This window comes from Canis aureus, chromosome 14, assembly GCF_053574225.1.
Source record: "Canis aureus isolate CA01 chromosome 14, VMU_Caureus_v.1.0, whole genome shotgun sequence".
Taxonomy (NCBI): domain Eukaryota; kingdom Metazoa; phylum Chordata; class Mammalia; order Carnivora; family Canidae; genus Canis; species Canis aureus.
Window position 1 is genome coordinate 41,747,953 of NC_135624.1, and position 20,712 is coordinate 41,768,664.

General features: G+C 51.0%; 1 protein-coding gene across 13 annotated transcripts in view; it reads left to right on the plus strand.

The window, feature by feature from the left end:
• Nucleotides 1-20,712, plus strand: part of LIMCH1 (LIM and calponin homology domains 1) — a 299,956-nt gene that overhangs the window by 57,025 nt on the left and 222,219 nt on the right. Inside the window, exon 2 of one of the 13 annotated variants that reach the window (XM_077847845.1) lies at nt 19,509-19,711. The exons of the other annotated variants lie outside the window; for them this stretch is intronic. Coding sequence (XP_077703971.1) covers nt 19,670-19,711 — 42 coding nt within the window. The 5' untranslated portion in view covers nt 19,509-19,669. The remainder of the gene's footprint in view (nt 1-19,508; nt 19,712-20,712) is intronic. 13 annotated transcript variants of the gene reach the window in all.

The window sequence follows — 20,712 nt, forward strand, 5'->3', positions numbered from 1 at the left end:
GATGCGATTCTCAAAATGAACAGAGATGCGTGGATCACAGGCGGGTGCTTTGTCTTCTGCAGTGAGCTCTGGCGGTCACTCCTCAGATAGTCTCCCTCTTTGGAAATTACCTGAACGATCAGCATTACCTTATGTTATTTTATTTTTTTTAAGATTTTATTTATTTATTCATGAGAGACACACAGAGAGAGGCAGAGACCCAGGCAGAGGGAGAAGCAGGCTTCATGCAGGCAGCCTGATGTGGGACTTGATCCCGGGTCTCCAGGGTCATGCCCGGGGCCAAAGGCAGGTGCCAAACCGCTGAGCCACCCGGGGATCCCCTAGCATTACCTTATTTCAAATAAAATTTTTAAGGTGAATATTTAAATCTGAAAGAGTATACGAGGACACAGGAGAAACAAGAAAGAAGAAAGAGAATCCCTAGTTTCTTCAGATACAGAAAGTGACCCCTGCAGTAGACCAGGGAAACAGTGGGGGGCTTGTTGGCTGGGTTGCGGAGCCACCGGCCCGGCCAGGTTGTGATTTCACATGGCTCGGGCGATAGAAGGTGGCTGTGTCTGCGCCCGTGGCGGCCAGCGTGGGAGCCAGTAGCGCCTGCTGCGTGGGTGCCTGCACCCCGGGCCTTGGTGGGCAGGACGGCTGGAGGGTCGCCCCTTAGGTGCAGGCTCCGAGTGGAGCCAGGACTTTCCTCTCCGAGGCGACGGCCGAAGGGACAGCCCTCGGCCCTGGCCCACCACGCTGGGTGCTTGGGGGTGATGTGGGCAGGGCCGTGGGGTGGGAGGGGGCCCAAGCCCCGAGGGGAGCACCAGGTGGGGTGTCCCGGGCTTCCCTAGCTCCCGAGGCCACAGCAAGCAGCGGGCCGGGGGTCCCGCGAGTGTCCCCGACTTGGGGTGACCTTGTGGCCGTGTGTCGGAGGATGGGGCCTGGGCGCTGCCGCGGCCTCTTGGCGTCTGCGGGGCCACGGATCAGCCTCCATCCAGGCTCGAGTGCTGAGGCAGGATGGGGCCCTGGGGGCTGTTCCTGGGCGGGACCTGGCCATTCTCCGACGACGCACACCCGGACGTCCCGGGCCCACCGGGCATCTCGTGGCCCAGCGCGTGTGGGATTTGCATGCATGGCCAGGGCACCCGTGGGGCTGAGCTTCCACAGCACGCTCGTGTTTCAGATCGAGTCGGAGGCAGTCATGGTCGTGAACACGCGTGACCGTGTTTGGAGATGCAGCGGGAGGTGATTTCAGTGGCGCCGGAGCGGAGAGCAGCTGGTGTCCTCCAGGCGGCGGGCAGGTGGCCCCGGTGATGCCGACCCCCATGACCGAGAGCCTGCCTGGGACCTGTCCCGTGGGGAGAGACAATCCCTGACCAGGGAAGGAAACGAGCGTCCCGTTGTCTCCAGACGGCAGCCCTGGCTGGGTGGGCGGAGGAGGGATGGCTCCGCGGCCTCGGTCAGTGCCGTGTCCGCCGGGTCTCCTCGCGGGATCACCCACGGCTTCCGTGTCTCTGGGTTTCTGCAAGACTTAAGCAACGTGGCCCCAGGGGCCCCGGCAGGCGGAAGGGCAGGCGCGGGCCTGGCGTCAGCGGTAGTCCCCAGCCCCTATTTGTGTTGGGATGCGGCCAGAGTCCCGTGCTCACAGCCACGCGTGTGTGGCACCATGGACGTGAAGTGCCCCCCTCTGGCCGCGGAAGTCCACGCTGCTCCCACAGCACGTGGCCCTGCCTGACCACAGCTTATACGCGGCGGCCCGGCCTCGCTGTGGGACAGGAGCGCTGCGCTCACGAGGGGCCGCCCGTCACCGCTTATCCGCCGGCCCAGGGGGTGTCTCAGACTCCCCGGCAGCGTGGAGTAGCCGCACCGGGCACGGACCCACGGCCACCCCTGGAGCTCCGGGGGCGAGGGCGTCTCGCGTTCCAGGGATTTCCACGTCATCTCCAGGCCACAGACCATGCTGCGTGTGGCATCCCGAGTAGCGGCCCCTGCTGCGCAAACACGTGGACTCTTTGTCCTTGTAATGGCGGGAATGGTCACGTTGCATAAATGCAGAGAATACACAGCTTCGGGCAGATTCAGGTCAGATTTTGTCACAAACTGAGCCTTTGGCAAACCTATGCACTCGGTGTCTCGGGGCCTTTGGGCCTCGGGGATTGTGCGCTGGGAGCTGGGGGCCATGGCTCGCAGTTCTTCTCGCATACGTGGCTGCCACCGGCCGCGGCCTTCGGACGTGGATTCCTCGGGGTCGGAGTGGCCGTTGGTACCATTTGTCTTGTTTCCCAGAGGAAATCTGTGTTCCTTTTCTTTTCTTTTTTTTTTTTTCTTGGAGACGTGTCTGCGTCTCCAGAAGACAGGGGGTCTCCCGTTGTGGTTGTCCGTCCGGGCGCCCGTGTTGCATCCCCAGTGGCTGTGACCTTGGCTGTCGAAGTGTTTGCCCGCGGCCACAAGCTTCCTGCTCGCCCTCGTGATCCCTCCCGCCCTTTACCGCGGCCCCGAGCTTTGGCCCTGGCTTTGGCCCTGGAGCTGAGGGGCCTGTAAATCCAGAGGAGCCCAGTCCGCTCTTGTGCGGACCCCTAGGAAGGTTTGGGACACGAGGCAGGTGGACTTCAGAGGCCACGGCTTCGGGTCTGCACGGGCCCGAGCACCTGGGAGCGGTTCTGGCCTCGGCTCTTGCTCTTACCTCTCTTCCCACGGACGCACGCTCCCCCCGGGGCCCTTCCCGGCGTTCAGCGTCTCTTTCCTGCCACTGTCGCTAGTCCTGTCGCCCGCTGCCCCTGTTTCCTGCAACTTGCTGGACTCGCCGTCCTCTTCCCCAACACAGTGGGTGTCAGTGGGGGCCACTCCCGAGCCCCCACCCCAGCCCGTCCCATCCCCCCGGGGCTGCCCTGTGCTCCCGCTCACGCGCGGGCCCTCGGACTCGTGGCTTTGTGGCTGTTGGAGGAAGCAGAGCCTCCGGGCAGCCGGGCGCTGGGTGCGAGACGTGCCGCAGCCCCTCGGGCCCTTCGTGTGCACACCGCCACTTCTGGTCTGAAAGTGGGGCTGATGGCGGAACCGAGGGCGCCCGCGGGGCCCACAGAAGTGCAGGCGGCTCTTAGGCCTCGTCACATCCGCGCGCGGAGGCGTGGGCAGCGGATGTCTGCGTTCCTGCTCGTGACCGTGGGAGGCTGGCTCCATATGCGGGTCCCGTAGGCGACTAACGTGAGATCTGTGGGTCACCACCAGATCGCGGTGACCCTAGAGACGTCACGGGCCCCAGCAGCGCCGGTCCGAGCCTTCTTCCTGAAGGTTGTCTCCGCGCCCCCTTCCGTGCCTGGGACGAGATTTGGAAAAGCTGATTCCCCGGGTGTAAAGAATCCGACCTGTGCCCTGGCTGTTTGCACACAGCAGCGCCGTGTCCTACCAGGGACCCCCCCCACCCCGTTAGGCTTGGGGTTGGCGAGGAACCCCTGGGGCTCAGATGAGCCGCCCACCCCGCGCGCAGCTTGACGGCCTGGGGCGGCCCTCGTGGGCCTCGCTGGGACGACGCACCCGCCTGGGCTCGCGTGCTTAGCACCCACGGCCTTCGAGCAGCGGTCGGTTTCACTCTCAGGTGAAGTGATCATTACGGGAGGGACAGTGGGTAAAACACCTTCACTTCTCTTGCCATGTAAAAGCACACCTGCCTGATGCTTTCGTTGAAATCCTAGGGAGCCCGCCCGCCTCCGAGGCCACCGATGGTCTACACCGGCGGGTCTCACGGCTCCTGGGCCCGGACGCACCCCCATGCATCAGGCCGATCAATGATCGATCGACCTTTGGCCCCTCCCAGTTCCAGCAGCTGATGATCAGGGAATGGATGGATCAGGGATTTTTTTTTTTAATTTATTTTTTATTTTTTATTTTTTTGGATCAGGGATGTTAAACTGCGTTTTAAAAAAATTTGTTATTATTTATTTATTTATTTATTTATTTATTTAATTTATTAGACTGTGTTTAAACAGTTCTTGGGAAGTTTGTGGAGGGAAACATTTTGAGGCTGAAATCTGAAGTTTTGGAGAACGTCCACTGCTCTTACTGCCCCTTCCCTCTTTCTGCCGTGGGGTGCCTGGGGTCTAACTGTTTCTTCCGACTCAGAGGACGGCCTCGTCACATATACCCCAAGTACCCCATAAAGATTGCCTTCCAGGTGAAGCTGCTCTTGCCACGCTTGCAGAAAGTGGATTTTATTTTCTGTCTGCCTGAGGGTCAAGAGAGTGGGCAGTTTTGTATTTATCAATCTGCATGGCCATTTCCTCCTTCCTACCCTACTGCCCTCTCCGCGTCTTATGCAAGAACATGGTGTGGTCCGGTGTAGTGACCTCCACTGGGTCAAACACAATTCTGGAAGCCTTTGTGTGCTCATTTCCTTAAATAAATGGAAGGTAAAATATTTGAGTGCAGGGCAGCTCTGGGATGTTCCAAAACATCGCTGTTGATTGTTTGTTTTTCTGGATCTTAACAAAGGAGCTTTAGCCAGGAGAACTTTGCACTCCTGCTCATACCCCCAAACTACAAAAATACATAACAAAAATAAAACAGAAGCCAGACTTAAGGTTATCTTACCAAAACAGGGCTCCTTCCTTCTTCAGATTGAACAAACACACGAGTTCCCCAGTTAAGTTCCAATCAATCATCCCCGATGAATTCAGCACAAGTTTAGCTTTATCTTTAACTCCTACCACATTGTGTAGTCCTCGGGGCTTAGTTCGGTTTCCTCACCTTGTTTACACACCAAATGGTCAGTCCGTGTGGAAAAAAAAAGAATAGTTTACTGATTTCTTTTCCCCTCCATGTGTTCCACAGTTAGAACAAAAAGGCCCCAGAATGTGTGCGAGGGAAAAATAAGCAGTTTTCCTTGGGTGGTCTTAACAGCCCAATGGCTAGATTACTCCAAAAGTCGTATTTTTCAAAGGTGACCTCTCGATGAGGCAGGGGGAGCGTTGACTTTCTGATCTTCGGGAAGGAAGGGGGTGCAGCAACGGAGAGAGAGAGCAGTGGATGGTGCTAAAAATCCCAACTCCGAGCCCAGTCTACGTGGTCTTCTGACGCTGGCAGTGGACTGAGCGCAAGTCACTTAATTGCTCTGCGTCTCATCTGCATAATGAGGATAATAATAGTACCCCCCCCCCCCCGTATCATGGTGATGAAATAAATTAATACTTCTTTAAAAAACTTTTTTTTTAAAGATTTATTTATTTATGATAGGGAGAGAGAGAGAGAGGCAGAGACACAGGCAGAGGAATAAGCAGGCTTCATGCAGGGAGCCTGATGTGGGATTCGATCCCGGGACTCCAGGATCGCGCCCTGGGCCAAAGGCAGGTGCTAAACTGCTGAGCCACCCAGGGATCCCCCTAAAAAACTTTTTCAAAAAAGATTTTGTTACCAAGTAATCTCTGTACCCAACATGCTTGAGCTCACAGCCACAAGATCGAGAATTGTATCCTTTACCAGCTGAGCCAGCTGGGTGCCCCTAAATAAGTTAATATTTCTAAGGCACTTAGAACAATGCCCGGCGTGTAGTAACTGCTCTATAAGCTTGTGTTAACATGAACTAAAAAGAGGTAGAGATGGGGAAATGCCAGGAGAGGTTGATTGATGTCAAGATCCCTTAGGGTTGATTGAAAGTGAAAAGAGCTACTTAATGGGGATAAAATAAAAGTGGTAGAGAGAGCAAGTAGGTCGACAGTCTGAAGGTAAACAAGGAGTCGGTCCTTGTTGATGGTTTGCAGAGCCCGAGCGGCTTCCAGCTATTCAGGTGTGTGACCTTAAGTGAGTCATTCAACCTTCCCATCTGTACAAGGTGCCAGTCAGCTGGCTAGATGTTCCTGTAGGTTCGTCCCAACTCTGGAAGTCAACGGGCCTGGCTTCTGTTTTTAATGAAATGCTTGGAGCAACAGCTAGACCGCGGTTTCAGGTAGAATGGAGGAGAGATTACAGAGTCCACACCTGGGATCTGTCATTATCTGGGTGTGAATGGAAAAGGAGGGCAACAAAGATACAGATGCAATGAAACGCAGGGACACCTGCACCCCGATGTTCATAGCAGCAATGTCCACAATAGCCACACTGTGGAAGGAGCCTTGGTGTCCATCGACAGATGATGGATAAAGAAGATGTGAAAAAAATTAAAAAAAAAAAAAAAAAAAAAAAAAGAAGATGTGGTCTATGTATACAATGGGATATTCCTCAGCCATTAGAAACGACAAATACCCACCATTTGCTTCGACATGGATGAACCTGGAGGGTATGATGCTGAGTGAAATGAGTCAATCGGAGAAAGACAAACATTATATGGTCTCATTCATTTGGGGAATATAAAAAATAGTTAAAGGGAATAAAAAAAAAAAAAAGAAAGGGAATAAAGGGGAAAGGAGAAAAAATGAGTGGGAAATGTCAGAAAGGGAGACAGAACATGAGAGACTCCTAACTGGGAAACGAACTAGGGGTGGTGGAAGGGGAGGAGGGCGGGGGGTGGGGGTGACTGAGTGACAGGCACTGAGGGGGGCACTTGATGGGATGAGCACTGGGTGTTATGCTATATGTTGGCAAATTGAACTCCAATAAAAAATAGATTTATAAAAAAAAAAGAAAGAAAATGGAGGACAAGGCTGAGGCTGGGAGGCAGGAGTTGAGTTGCTTCATGAAGGTGGTTATTCACTGCTGCCTTAGGGACCTTCATGGGTTTCCTACATGTGTTCCCTCTCAAACGTTTGGCTGTGTTTCTTTCTTGATTTCCATCCATCCATCCATCCATCCATCCATCCATCCATCCTTTCCCTTTCTAAGTTGCACATGAAGGGGCCTCATCCTTCGAGACCCACTGGGGAAGGGAGGCAGTGTTGTGCCTGGGATGTTAGCAGCAGCGTAAGGAGCAGGTGCGAGTGCTCCAGGTGTTTCCCAGCAAAGGTCGGGCTCATGTGGCTGCGGAATTCTTTCTGCCTAACTGCACAGCACATTTTTGGTATTATGGCCTGTCTGTGCACTGTTTTCTTCCATGTATGGTGTGTGTGCGCATGGGGGTGGGTGTTGCTTTATCCTTCTCATTTTCCCCTTGGGCTCCTTAAATACTCTTGTTCTATAAAGCAGCATTTGGTTTCTGCTTCCAGTGCTCTGACCTCTTCGTCAGATATTATTATTAAATATACTATTTAATAATAATTTATTTAAATATAATTTAAATTAAAAATTTATATATTTATTAAATTTATTTATTAAATTAAAAATTTAATAATTTAAATAATAATTCATTTAAATATAATATTTAATATGTTATTAAATATATTGTTAAATATAAATATATGGTGTTCAGTCATTGAGTAAAGGGTACTCGTTTCTGAGGAACAAACCTGTTATTCTGGCGTAAGAGATGGGAACAGGCTGTTCTCTACAGACCTTAGTGTCCTAGGGAGGTGGTGCTGACGGCAGGGGCATTCGGCAGCGGGATGCTGACTCCATTTAAACCGGTACTCAGCTTGGTTGTAGTAGTGCTCATGTTGGGCTGGGGTAAGCGCACTATTCTCAGGTTTGCAGTTGTAGGGGATTATGAAAAAAGAACCACGGTTTCAATGGCAGTGGTCATTCCACCTATCATCTTCAGGTTTTCCTTTCTTGAGTTTTCTTCATTGAAAAGTTTCACTTAGAATTTTTTTTTTTTAAATCACGTGGAGTGTGCTAGGTCATGCTGCAGTAACACACGACGCTCCTATCTCAGTTGTTAAGAGAATAAGATTTTCGGGACGCCTGGGTGGCTCAGTGGTTGAGCGTCTGCCTTTGGCTCAGGTCATGATCCATGAATTTATTTATTTATTTTTAATTTTATTTATTTATTCATAGAGACACACACAGAGAGGCAGAGACACAGGCAGAGGGAGAAGCGGGCTCCATGCGGGGAGCCCGACGTGGAACTCGATCCGGGGTCTCCAGGGTCACGCCCCGGGCTGCAGGCAGCGCTAAACCGCTGCATCACTGGGGCTGCCCATAAAAATGAATTTAAAAATAGAATCCAGTTTTCATTATTGTTTATGGTACGTGTCTGTGGAGGGCTGGCGTAGGGTGAAGCTCAGTCCTGGATGGCTGTTGGGGGGGCCCTCCCCATCTGGACTGCTGTCAGTCACCATGTAAAGGGAAGGACATGAAACATGGTGACTCACGTACGGCATCTTAAGGGATTTGTCCTAGAAGTGATATTACTTGCACTCACGTTTCATTGGCCAGTTGATAAAAGGCGAGCCAAGGCGTGTCAGCGGCCATGCCTACGTCCAACAGGCAGGAAGGCATGATCTTCTCATGTACTTGGAGGGAGAGAAATCAGAAATATTTGGTGAACAGCACTAAATGCTTACCACGGACTTTCCCCATGGCAGATACCATAATGCACGCTTGGAACACAGAAATGAATAGAGTGGACCCTAGTCCTAGAGAAATTAAGTTTAGTGGAAACAGCTTTATGTAGGAATTTCAAAGATATAACAATGAGGCAAAAATGGTTAAAAAATGATCTCTGTATTAAAAGAGATCGGGAAGGTCTCCTTTGTCATTCCATTTTTCTAGTTTTCGTAATTATTTTCCAAAAGTCACCAGATAGCTACAACATGATCCTCAGGACATAAATCTGTTTAAGGAAAATTGGCTTTCCCTGATTTACACCAGTTTTGGGTCCTCCTTAGAATCTTTCTGAAACACAGAGTTTCTGTGTTTTTGCCATGCGTTAGCAGTCTAAAAATTGAATGCGCCCAAGGAGAATAACTTCTTTATTACATGCTGGCTGAAAACTCAGCCAAAATTCCATTGAAAGCCAACTGGTTCTCTCTTTTTTTTCCTCTATGTGACCTTCAGTGCTGAAACTGGAAATAAACCAGCAGTGTGGGTCCCCGGTTGAGAGTGTGGCAGTTCAGCACAATACACAAGCAAATTTGTCCTTTAAAGTCCCGGACATCTGTCCGAAGTTGGTGCTGACCTTCTAAACCATGACTGAATGTCCAGATTGTTGCTTCTCCATCCTCCTCGGAGGCATTTTCAGGGCCGGGTTCACAGCCCCATGCTTCTTGTCTGCTTCCTAGTGGGTTATGGGTTGTTTCCTAGAGTCTAGACATGAAATGAAAAATGCTTGTGTAATTCATTTCCTGTTCGTCTCTGCAGAATTCGGAGGAAGGTCTCCAAACTCTGGGACACACCACGTCCTCTACTTGGTAGGAGTGGCAGGCCTTCTGGCCATCCAGACGCGTGCGTGGAAGCCTGGGCCGGCCTCTTGCTACCTGTAGAACCTCGGGCAAGTTGCATAATCCCTTTAGGTCTCAGTTTCTTCACGGTGAAACCAGGAACTTAAGAACCATTTCAAAGGGTTGAGTATATGGTTTCTAGAAAATGCCAACCCCGTCTGACATGTAACAAGCACCCAATAAATATTCTCTACTAGCACCGTGCTTACTGGTTTTCAGAGGATTTCATTGCATTTTATCTCCTGGGAATGCATCAAGGAGATGGAAGGCATATAGTTGGATTGGTTTTCCATTTACTTGCAAAAAAAAAAAAAAAAAAAAAAAAAGATTTTGAATTCTCTTGGAGTAACAACCATAGTTGACTTAGCAAAGATCTTATTTAATCACGTGTATCTCTTCTCTCCTCTGTTTACATTCTCCCTCACTCATCATCTTGTTAGATTCTGTGTAGACCGAGTCCCGTTAACTCCCTTTCTGAGCTTATAACTCTCTTTTCATGTTCTTTCAAATTTTGAGCGATTATTTTAGTGAGCAGTGAGGGCTAGTGGTAAGAAGAGCATAAAGTTGGAAACTAGAAAAACCAACAGGCCCTGCCTTCCTGTCTGAACCACTCTCATTTTTTCCCCACCCCTGACCACTTTCCTGCTAAGTAAATCTAGGGGGTCCTCTGTCCTTGTTTGGACCTGGTGGCACTTGACCATGGCCTTGTATTCCTAAGGAAAGTGTTACGGGCTGGGTGACAGCTAATGGATCCGGATTTCTGCTATGAATTCTGAGGCTTACTAGGCTGGACACCGTCTTAAATGGTAGTGATCTTTCATGATTTCAAACCTGGGGGCAGCCCGGGGGGCTCAGTGGTTTAGCGCCTGCCTTCAGCCCAGGGCGTGATCCTGGGGTCCTGGGATCGAGTCCCACATAGAGCTCCCTGCATGGAGCCTGCTTCTCCCTCTGCCTGTGTCTCTGCCTCTCTCTCTGTGTCTCTCATGAATAAATAAAATGTTTTTTTTAAAAAATAAATAAAACCTGGTTGCTCAAATACAGGACATTTTGGAGACCCTAAAAGGAGCGCGTACCTATAGAGGTTTTTTAAGCAGGCAGTGGAAGCGGGTGCATGATTTTCTGATCTAGTTTCATGGTTCTTTTGATCAGCCACAAATAAAACTGAATAAGACAGCATCGCCCAAAGGGTTAATACCCTGGAATTTCACACTTAACAATTGGCATTATGTCCTCTGCATTCTTGAGGAATTTTCTCACTGATGTCAAAAGACTTTTGGTTTGTTATGCAAGACAGTGGTCCAGTGACTTTGCATATCAGATTCTCTTATAGGGGGGCAGGGAGCCCTTGCACGCTGATTGGGGAGGAACACAGTAGTGTCAGTCGTTCTTTGCCACAGCCGAGTTAAAGGAGCGAGTGCATTTAGTGAGAAAATAAAGCGCAACCGACCCAGATGCGCGGGCGTTCTGTGGAGATGCGCGCTTGCCACATCTTGGTCGTTTTGTGTCTTTTTGCTGTGTCACTACGATGTATTTATATAGTTTGTTTTTCTATTTGTTTCTTTTTCCTCCTGACTGCTTTAGTTCTCTATTCCTGGGCAGGAAACCAAACTTAGTGGCTTAAAATAACAACAATGTATTATTTCTCAAAATTCCCTGGGTCGAGCAGCTCAGCAGGGCAGTTCTGTGCCACGTGGTGTTAGCGGGTCGTCCTCCGCGGCTGTCAGGGCCGGGCTGGAAGGTCCAGAAAGCCTTCCCCGACGTGCCTGGTGCCCCAGGACCTCGCCTCATGCACGGAGGGGGGGGGCAGGGGCGGGGGCGGGGGAGCTTGCCTTGTGTGTTCCCGCCAACAGAGACCACTCACGTTGTAGTTTGAGCTGTCTCACGGCACCGTGGTCTCGAGGTTCTCGTACCCCCGCAGCTAGCAGGCTTTTTTGAGACAGAAGGCGGAGGCTCCAGTCCAGGTAAGGCTCGGCATGCAAGTTCCAGAACATTCCTTGCGCCATATCTTCTCGGTCAAGGGAGTTTATGGGGTCAGGCCCGGACTCAAGGGCAGGGAGTTGGGAGGAGTAGATCCCACCTCCTGAAGGATGGAAAGACATGTGCCCAGAAGGAGGAGAGGAACCCATGACCCAAATCAGACGGGTCGAGGGGAGTCTGAGAGCAGAGGGCCTCATGCCTAAGGCGGAGGTGAGTTTTGTGCCACCTCCTTTCTAGGGTTCTGGGCAGAGGCTGGTGCATGGAGCGGCTCCATGCAAGCTGAAGAGTGCAGAGCGAGATGACAACCAATGAGGTCAGATGGGGGAGGTCTCATAGGCACTCGCGGTTCTCTCTCAGCTCCTCGGTGGTGGCAGAAGAAGCGAGAAGTTCCTGAATTTAGGAGAAAGGCTCCGAGGATGGCTGAGTTAAGAGGTGATGGGCTTAGGCCGGGAGCTGGGGTGTCCATGAAGTCACAAGCTGGCTGTAGCATCCGAAGGGGCCTTCCCAGGCCTTGACCACCAGTGTGGATGTCAGCAGCCAAGGCCCAGAGTTGAGGGTTTAGCCAGTCTCACGACCACAATCCCCAGGCCAGGCCGCAGCGCCGACCAGCCCTTTGCAGGAGGAGCCAGCCGGGATCCAGAGGACTCCGTTCCATTTGCCATCACCACCTCCCGGGCCAGCGCCCCTGTCCTCGTCTAGTTACTGTTTTGGAGCTAAGCAGGAGGAGGGCGCTCATGATGGCTAAAGCGACTGGGTCTGGAGTAGCTGTTCAGTCCATCGCCTTGGTCCACCTTCACCTAGTCGCCTTCCCTCTGGTAGTCTCAATAATGCCCCCCCCCCCCCCCAGGTACATTCATGCTTGTGTCCTCGGGTCCTCTCAATATGTTGTCTTACGTGGTGAAAGAGACTTTGTGGATGGGATTGAGCTCAGGATCTTGAGTTGGGGAGGTTTTCCTAGGTCATTGGAGTTGGCCCCATGGAATCACAAGGTCTCCTTGTAAGAGGAATCCAGGACATCAGAGGCAGGAGAAAGAGATAGGATGATGGAACCAGACGTGGTTGGAGGGATATGTGTTGAGGGCAGAGGAAGGAGCCGTGAGCTCAGGGATGTGGGCGGGCGCGTCAGCTGGAAAACACAAGGCAGGCTCCCAGGAAGCCTGGAGCGGGAATGTAGCCCTAGCGACACCTTGATATCAGACTTCTGACACTGTTAGGAGAATATTTGTATTGTTGTAGACCACCAAGCTTCATGTGGCTCCTCCTAGGAGACGACTCTGTCCCTCCCACGTCCAGCCAAAGTCACTTACACTAAAATTCCTTTCTTCGTGTGAGAGCAGCATAGAGCTCCCCCACCCTTCCTTCTCCTCATGAGATACTAGTTCTGTTTGATAAATAAAATGTTGAGGGGCGGGGAGTGAACTTGAGTAACTTTGTCCAGATTGAATGGTCAGGATTGTCCAGATTTAAAGGTCAGTCCCTTTAGAGCCACAGATGGAGCTCTCTGGGGACATCCCACAAGAGCATGGTCTTGTGTCCAATTATATCAAGTAGAAATCTATATAATGGGCAAGCTTTCAGGGTCTCAAAAATCCGATCTTAAAAGTCTTATGCGTAGAACTCACGGATGTGATACTTCATAGAAATAATACCAAGGCAGGTGGCTCTGCACGACCCCGTGGCCCCCTCATCTTTAGGGAATAGCCGGGATACCATATGCTCTACCTTTAGTGCTGCAGCCAGTCTCCAGTGCGTGCGCTTACGGATTTTTACGAAGTTCAGTTGTTCCAACTTCTCTGGGTGGGAGAGTTCAGGGAGCTGCAGAAAAATCTCTCAGATTTTATTTTTCTATTTAAAAAAAAAAAAGAAAAGAAAAAGCAAAGCAATGACCACAGCTACATTCTGACGTTTGAATGAGGATGCCAGGAAGCCCTGTTTCATCTTTGGGGATGATGTGGATGGTGGTGACTTGAGCCTCTTGTTTCCTCGCCCGGATCCAGGGACGCAGACACGGGGACCACCCGCTGTGTACCCTCTCCACCTGCACGCGGGTGGGCACACCTCCAGGCCCCTTCTCCTTGGGCTCTTCCGGCGGAAGGAAGGTGGGCCGTCGTCCCCGCAGGTGCATCGGGGTGGCGGGCTCGCTCTGGGCCTGCTCGTGGGTCTGGGTCACTCAGAAGTGATATCCGTACGTCGGGGACAGCTTGCGTTGAGCATACTCTTTGTGACCCAGTTAATACTAGGAGAGATTTTTTCCTGACATTGTCACCGTGCTATTTGCAGCACAAGTTGCAACAAAACAGCTTTTGCGTGCTGTCGCCGGGACTGTAGGGGCGGCGTGGGAAGCAGCTGAATAATAGCGGGTGTGTGTGAAGCTGCCGGCAGGACGGGGAGGGGGACTCTGCGCGGCTGCGCCACCCGCAGGGAGCTGTGCTGTGCGTTCAGAGTAGGGAAACAGATTTGGTCAGTGTGCGGCCATGATCGGGAGGGCGGCCCAAAGACAACAAATCCACTAAGGGCATGCATCACGAAGTGGAAAATTCGGGTGAAAATACCTGGTTTGGCTTCAGCCCAGGTGTGATCGTGGAGACCCGGGTTCGAGTCCCGCATCAGGCTCCCTGCATAGAGCCTGCTTCTCCCTCTGCCTGTGTCTGTGCCTCTCTCTCTCTCTGTCTCTCAATAATAAATAAATAAAATCTTAAAAAAAAAAAAACCTGGTTTGGGCTGGTCTTCCATGCTTCCTATCTATAAAGTGAATTCCTTTAATGTGGAAATGAAGGCTACCCCAGAGCACCCCGGGCAACATGTCCAATACCCCCATGGTGCTCAGATCCCTTTCGATCCCTTTCGTTATGCTCTTTGTTCTGTCGGAACCTGAACCTGACACAGAAGTCTTCTCTAAGGAGGATTTCCAGAACGGCCAGTGTAGCTGCGTGCCTGCTTTAGGATAAAAGTAAATCTGTGTGTGTCTCACTGTTAAAAAAAACAAAAAACAAAAAACAAAAAAAAAACTCCTCCCAAAACAAAACAAAAAAACCCCCACAAAACCTAGTTTGTGTCCATGAAAAATAGCTTTGCATGTCTAGACGGTCGTGCTGAGCATAAGGAAGGGGTACAGAAAAGCCATTATTCTCTGCAGAAACCTTGTAAGGTCCCGCGTGACCTGAGCGACCTCTCGCTCGGCTAGTGTAACGGGAGCCAGAAGTGTGCGAGGGGCCTGAGCTCGGGGACCGAGGCCATAAACCAGTCCTGGCTTTAGGGGCTTTCCTGCCTCGCGCTGTGTGCCCTCGAGGACGCCTGGGGACTCCGCCCCAGACTGAGCATGGGGGACGGATTCCCGAGCGGCGCGCGCCGTGTGCGCCTCGTCCTGCAGGGTCCCCACAGCGGCGGTCACAGCGCAGAGGAAGCTCCGACACGATGTCGTTAACTGGCACGAGGGAAGGAAGGATCCAAGCACGCTTTTCCCGGCACAAATCACGTTCAAGGCCAGAAACGGGATGCTCCTTTGCCAGATGCTGCGCCGGGGGTGCAGCAGGTGCCTTTACAGTACTGGGCAGCGGGATTCCGGGGTTGGTTTTCATTCACGGAGAGGCCAGAACGATGTCAGCGTGCTCGTGCGAACGGGCCTGCGTGTTGCCCCCCTGTTCCACATAGATTGCACTTCCTCCTCTGGCTCCCCTCCACGGTTCCCATGTTTATGACCTTGAGTCGTGTGCTGCCCCGGGAGCTGTGGGTCGGTCTCCAGCTGCTGTTGGACGCGGTGGAGAGGCCCAATCGTCCCATGTGGTGGGGCCCGAACCCACGGCCACCACGGGGTCATCGTGGCCACATCCAGTCCCTCGTGGGTGGGATTTGCTGCCCAAACCCTTCCCACCTGGGGAAGGTGCTGGGCGCCCACATGTGACCTCGGGGTGCGGACACACCGCCGCTCTTGCCCGTCTTGCCTGGCGCCGAGGAAGCAGCTGGCAGGGTGCAGAGGCTTGGAGGGCTGCTCGGGCCACAAGTCGGGGGGGGCCCGGCGAGATCGGCCTGCCCGCGCTTTGTGTCGCAGGCCCCTTCGAGCTTTTGTGGCCCAGGTACCCCTTCGGTTCCCTGCATTTGGGCTGCGCTGTGCTGTGGCCCGTGGTGTGGCCCCAGGGTGGCACCGAGCGCACACGGCCTGCTGCGTGCCCCATGCCCCACGTCCCGTGCCCCGTGCACCGTGCCCTGTGCCCGCCACTAGGCTGCCACTAGGCACTCACCCCTGTCGGTGCGCTGGGGCCTGGGCGATGTCAGGTGGCTGTGGGTGCGTCTGGAGGTTTGTCTCCGGCGCTGACAGTTGTGACGTCATAGGCCGGCAGTGCTGGGGTGGCAGTCCAGCCCAGGCAGGGGGCAGAGGGGCGTGGGGCAGCCGGGTGCTGAGCAACGAGGAGGGGGCCTTGGGCATCAGGTGGCGGGCTTGGTGCTCGGGCCACTGTGGGGGCCCCGTCATGCTCCTGTCACAGGCAGGGCACCGCTGCGCCGTCCTCTGCACCCAGTCATCTCCAGAACCCATGACAAGCCCTGCGGGGGGTGGGGGAGCATGCGGGAGGACAGATTTGAAAGGACGAGGGCAGAGAGCAAGCGTCCCTGCAGGTGATCCCTCCACATCCATCTCACTTGGCGGCCGCTGGGCTCCTGCGCCGGCCCGACCCGTCCTTGGTGGGGGGCCCTGTCCCATCCTTGGTGGGGGGGCCTGTCCCGTCCTAAGCACGTGGGGCCCATCCCGTCATCAGTGGGGGCCCCATCCCGTCCTTCGGGGAGGGCCCGTCCCATCCTCGGCACACGGGGCCCCGTCCCGTCCTAAGCACGCGGGCCGGCGCCAAGGAGGGTGCCTGTGCCTCGTGGCTCATTTGCTGCCGGAGGAGGAAGGAAGGAAACCTGAAAAATACCACTGAATAAACATCAGCGTCAATTTTGTTATTAGTTGCTCTTCTCTAAGTGACGATTTTAAGGACATGTTTAAGGCTGGATTACAGCCCCTCCAGGTGCTTAGACCTGGCAGTGGGAGCCGTGTATGTTTGAGGGTATGCGCCGGGTAAGTAGCATCTAATTAGAACAGTGTTTCTATGGCAAAGTCACTTCTTGCTGGAATATTTTTGACTTTAACGCTTTCCTCGGGAATAAAACCTGTCGCACGGAAGTGGAAAACTGCCTGCACTTAGCAGGGTAACTTGTCCCAGGAGCCAGTCCCGGGTAAGCGGCGCAGTACGGTACCATTAGGGCTTCTGGGGTCTACAAGATAAAGGAACGACGCCCCGTCCATCTCGGGCAGTTTGGGCGGACCCGATTCGATGCAATGGAGCATAAAAAACATGAGGGACATCCCGACATTAGTGACATCGCGGAGAGGCCGGCCACGAAGGCGCCGACGGTACACCTGGTCCCGAGTCTCTGACTCTGTTCACTGATCCTTTTCCGGCAGATGCGCTTCTGCGCCACAGTTTGGATGCCCGTCCCTTGGGGCGCTGCCCACGGAGGGGCACCGGCCTCGATTCCCCTCCCCCCCCAACCCCTTTGTCCTGGAAGGTCAAGGACGACGCGGATTGCTGCGGGTTGACTGTTTAGCTGATCTTCTGAATTCAAATGAATTCACGGGGAGAAAATATGGAAATGCGTTTCTAAATCATTACGGGGATCAATGAATAATGAAATTTGCCTCCGCTTTAAATGAAAATGGAGACTTGAGCGGCTTTTTTTGCAAATAAAATCTATCCATAACATCTTAAGTAAAGATCTAATTTTTTTTTTTTCAAAATACGTATGTCTGTTTTAGATTCCTTGGCTCAGCCCTCTTTCTGGCTTTCTCTGTTGGTGAGTTTCTGTAGAGAAAGACTTGAAAACCTAAGGTGTGCAGTCTCTCAAATCCGCGATTTTCTCCCCCTCTTTGGTAAAGAATTATTGCGCCTCGGTATTAATATGAAAGAAAATGAAGACGGGGTGGAATTTGTGTGAAATATTTGGAGTTTTTCTTCCTCCCCACCCTCAGCATCTAAAATATGCATGGGATTTGGAAAACAAATTAGGAACAAGATCTTTCACAGATACTCAAAAAATGCATTTCTAAATGGTGACAAGTTTGGATTTCTGAACAGTGCTATTTTGTTTAGGAATTTTGATTGCTAAATTGTATGTAGGTCCTTAGTTTTCTTTTCCTTGGGTTTTTTTTTTTTTTTTTTTGATTTCCTAAAGAATGAAAGACCTCATAAAAAAAATTAATACCAAGTAACCACTTTGCTAATAACCTAAACTCATTTGCTAGAATAAACTAATAATAGTAAAAGCTAAAAATATATTAATTTTACAGGTTTTTTTGGTGGAACTTGTGGTGAGGAAATATAATTAGAATCCCAAATAGTTTTGCTCCTTTGTCTCTCTGTGTCCCTAAACTCTTAGGTTAAGTGGGAACATGGAGACCGTGAGTGAAACAAGAGATATGATTCCTTCTCTAGGCATTTAGTTTATTTATTTATTTTTGATTTTTTAAGAAATACTGATTTATTTATTTGGAGAGAGGAGAAGGGCAGAGGAAGAGGGAGAGAAGTTCTTTTTTTTTTTTAATTTTATTTTTATTTATTTATGATAGTCACACAGAGAGCGAGAGAGAGAGAGAGGCAGAGACACAGGCAGAGGGAGAAGCAGGCTCCATGCACCGGGAGCCCGACATGGGATTCGATCCCGGGTCTCCAGGATCGCGCCCTGGGCCAAAGGCAGGCGCCAAACCGCCGCACCACCCAGGGATCCCGGGAGAGAAGTTCTTAAGTAGAATCCGTACTGAGTGTGGAGCCCTCAGTGGGATTCTCATGACCTTGAGATCACCATTGAAGCCGATAAAAGAATATTAAAATAAAAAAAGACCACCATTTAGGGTCAGTATTTTTTCTCAGTATCATGTGCATGCTTGGCATGTTCCCTGGCACCTCCGAAGCTCCCCACATCTATCTGTGGAGTGAAAGTGTGAAGGAAGAAATTGGGTATATGATGAACCAATGGATTGAGTGATTTCGGTGGTAGTTTACAACTTCACTTGTGTGGGTCACCATTATGGGTGCAATTACCTGCGTTTTCCAGACAAACTTTCTCTGTATTCATTTTCTCTGTACCCTCTGTTGATGAGGAAAGAGACTCTCCACCACCCAGAAGCCTAAATATAGCTTCTCACAAAAGCACTCATGTTACCGTGATGCAAATGGAAAATAATAACAGATTGAGTTTTTTTTTTAACAGACTGAGTTTTAATCACGTAAGGGGTGCAGGTCTGCTTTCCCTCCTCACTCCATTTAATCACAGATCATTATGGTATTAGGCATCCGTGGTTTAACCAAGATAGGTAATAGTTGCTGGAAAACTGAAAAAACTTTTTTTTTTTTTTTTTTTTTTAAATTTGAAGACAGGAATGGCTAAGTAAACTCATGCCTACGTGCCGTGTTCGGTGACCCTTTTTGTAGGACTGTTTAGCAATTCAGGAAGTGACTTAAATTTCGCCTGCCAATGTTTGATGCTAGATTTTTATCAGAGGAAGGGTCATCTCATTTTTCTGTGTGTTTAGAGATTTGTTGAAATGGAAACATTAGTAAGTGACAGTCTCACCTTTGGGGGGAACGCGTTCCCTTGTGAAAGCTTTGTGTCCCGGGCTCTGGTGTAAAGAGAAAAACGTCCTATGGGATGTCTTTCTCATTCTGCTCCGGGGAGTGCATCACACACAACAAATACAGTGAGTTCAGACCACCTGGGAGACTCCAAATTGCTCTTCCTGAATCTATGTTGAACTTAAAAAGCAGCATTTGATTATGGTGTTTAAAGCAAATCACGGAATATTCAGACGACTTGGTGGATAAACACATTTAATAGTATGGACCTTGCTCTTCCTGCAGATAGATTACCATCCGGTGAAACCATTCTTCTTTCATGCTGTAAAGCTTTCCAGATTTCAGGAAGCCAAGGCAGCTGTATTTTTCAAAACCGTCGTATGGGATCCAAAAGGAGCATTTCCTAGGAGAAATAAAGATCTGTTAATGCACGGTTTTTGTTAAGCAATGCCTAAACTTTTTCTGAAGACAACAGAGATACACCTGGTGAAGGAAAGCCCTCATGCCAGATAAAGTGGGATGTTCTCCGTGAACCAAGGGAACAGTTTTGGGCGCGAGGGAGCAACGCTGCAGGTGCTGCTGGGCCTTTCTTGCAGCCTGTGACGGGTGCGAGGAGATTTGCTTGGCCTCAAGGTGATTGATGATCGAGAACCAGCAATACAAGTGACTCAGCAACGTACACCCCCGTTACTTGTTTATCTTGCAGGACGTGCCACATCAGACTCATGGACTCAAGGCCCCGCAGGCTGCCAAGGCCCAGCCGAAACTGTGATTGATAAAAAGAAAAGACTGCCCGAGAAAACTCTGCAATCAGACAGATGTTTCTGTCCGGATTGCAATTGTCAACGGGGTCGGAAGGGAGTTGAAATGTGTGCAGATGACTCAGAGACCCAAGACCTCTTCCAGTTGGTAGGAGTCCCAACACTTCCCCAAATTAGGCACTCATTTAGTTTAAGCTCTAGCAGATTTTCTTTGTGCACAATTTTATTCTCGATCCTCCTAAGGAGCCACTTGGTGGCCGTTCGGTTGTATTTTGTACGTATTTCTCTCTGCTGTTCGGGGCACAGTGCGGGTTTATTTTTGTAGCATCATTAAGAAATGGTAAGGATGATGCACAATGACAGAGTTTTAGGGAAAGTTAATATTAATACATAAGCTTGACCTTAAAGGTAAGTCCACTGGTCCTGGGAATATTTGGTTGGTGTCAGGCCAGCGCAAACTTGGACTCGTGGTGGCTCTTCATTGCCCAACACTATGGTGTCTTTGCCTGGCAAGCTCTACCTCTCATTAAGGAGTCAACATGTCACAGCAGCACTTCCCTCCCCAAATAACCCTGGGAACAGAGGAGCTAACACAACCGTTAACCTTTGCCAAGGACAACAACATGAGGTTCCATCTGCCCTAAGGAGGGGCATCCTTAGGAACTTCGGGGCCTCAGAGGCTGGCCGTCAGAGCCATGGGATTTGATTTTTAGCCTTGCTCAACATTGGGGATTTGAGTATCTCTTTGGATAATCTTCCTTTCCCTAGTGGTTAGGCATATGGTTCTCATAAAAGAAATCTTGTGGACTGTATTTTGCTCAAGTCTGCGCATCCACAGTCTCTGATGTGATAACCAGACCACCAGACTGAGGTTAACATGCTAGACGATTCACTGGCGATGTTGCCAACTTCTTCTGGCTCGGGTGGTCTTGCTCAATAACCACTGCGTGCTTTTGTAGGTGCAGATAAAAGGGCCCTCCACCATGTCCCCGCTCTTTATTAACTTGTAGGAAGCATATTTAGACCTCAAGCCTCTGACTGATGATCAGTTGATTGACCATGAAACGTAGGGCTTCATCCCATCCCGAGTTTGCCGGCACTAGTCTAGGGTGAAGGTGATGGCTCTCTTCTGAGATGGCAACCAGAAAG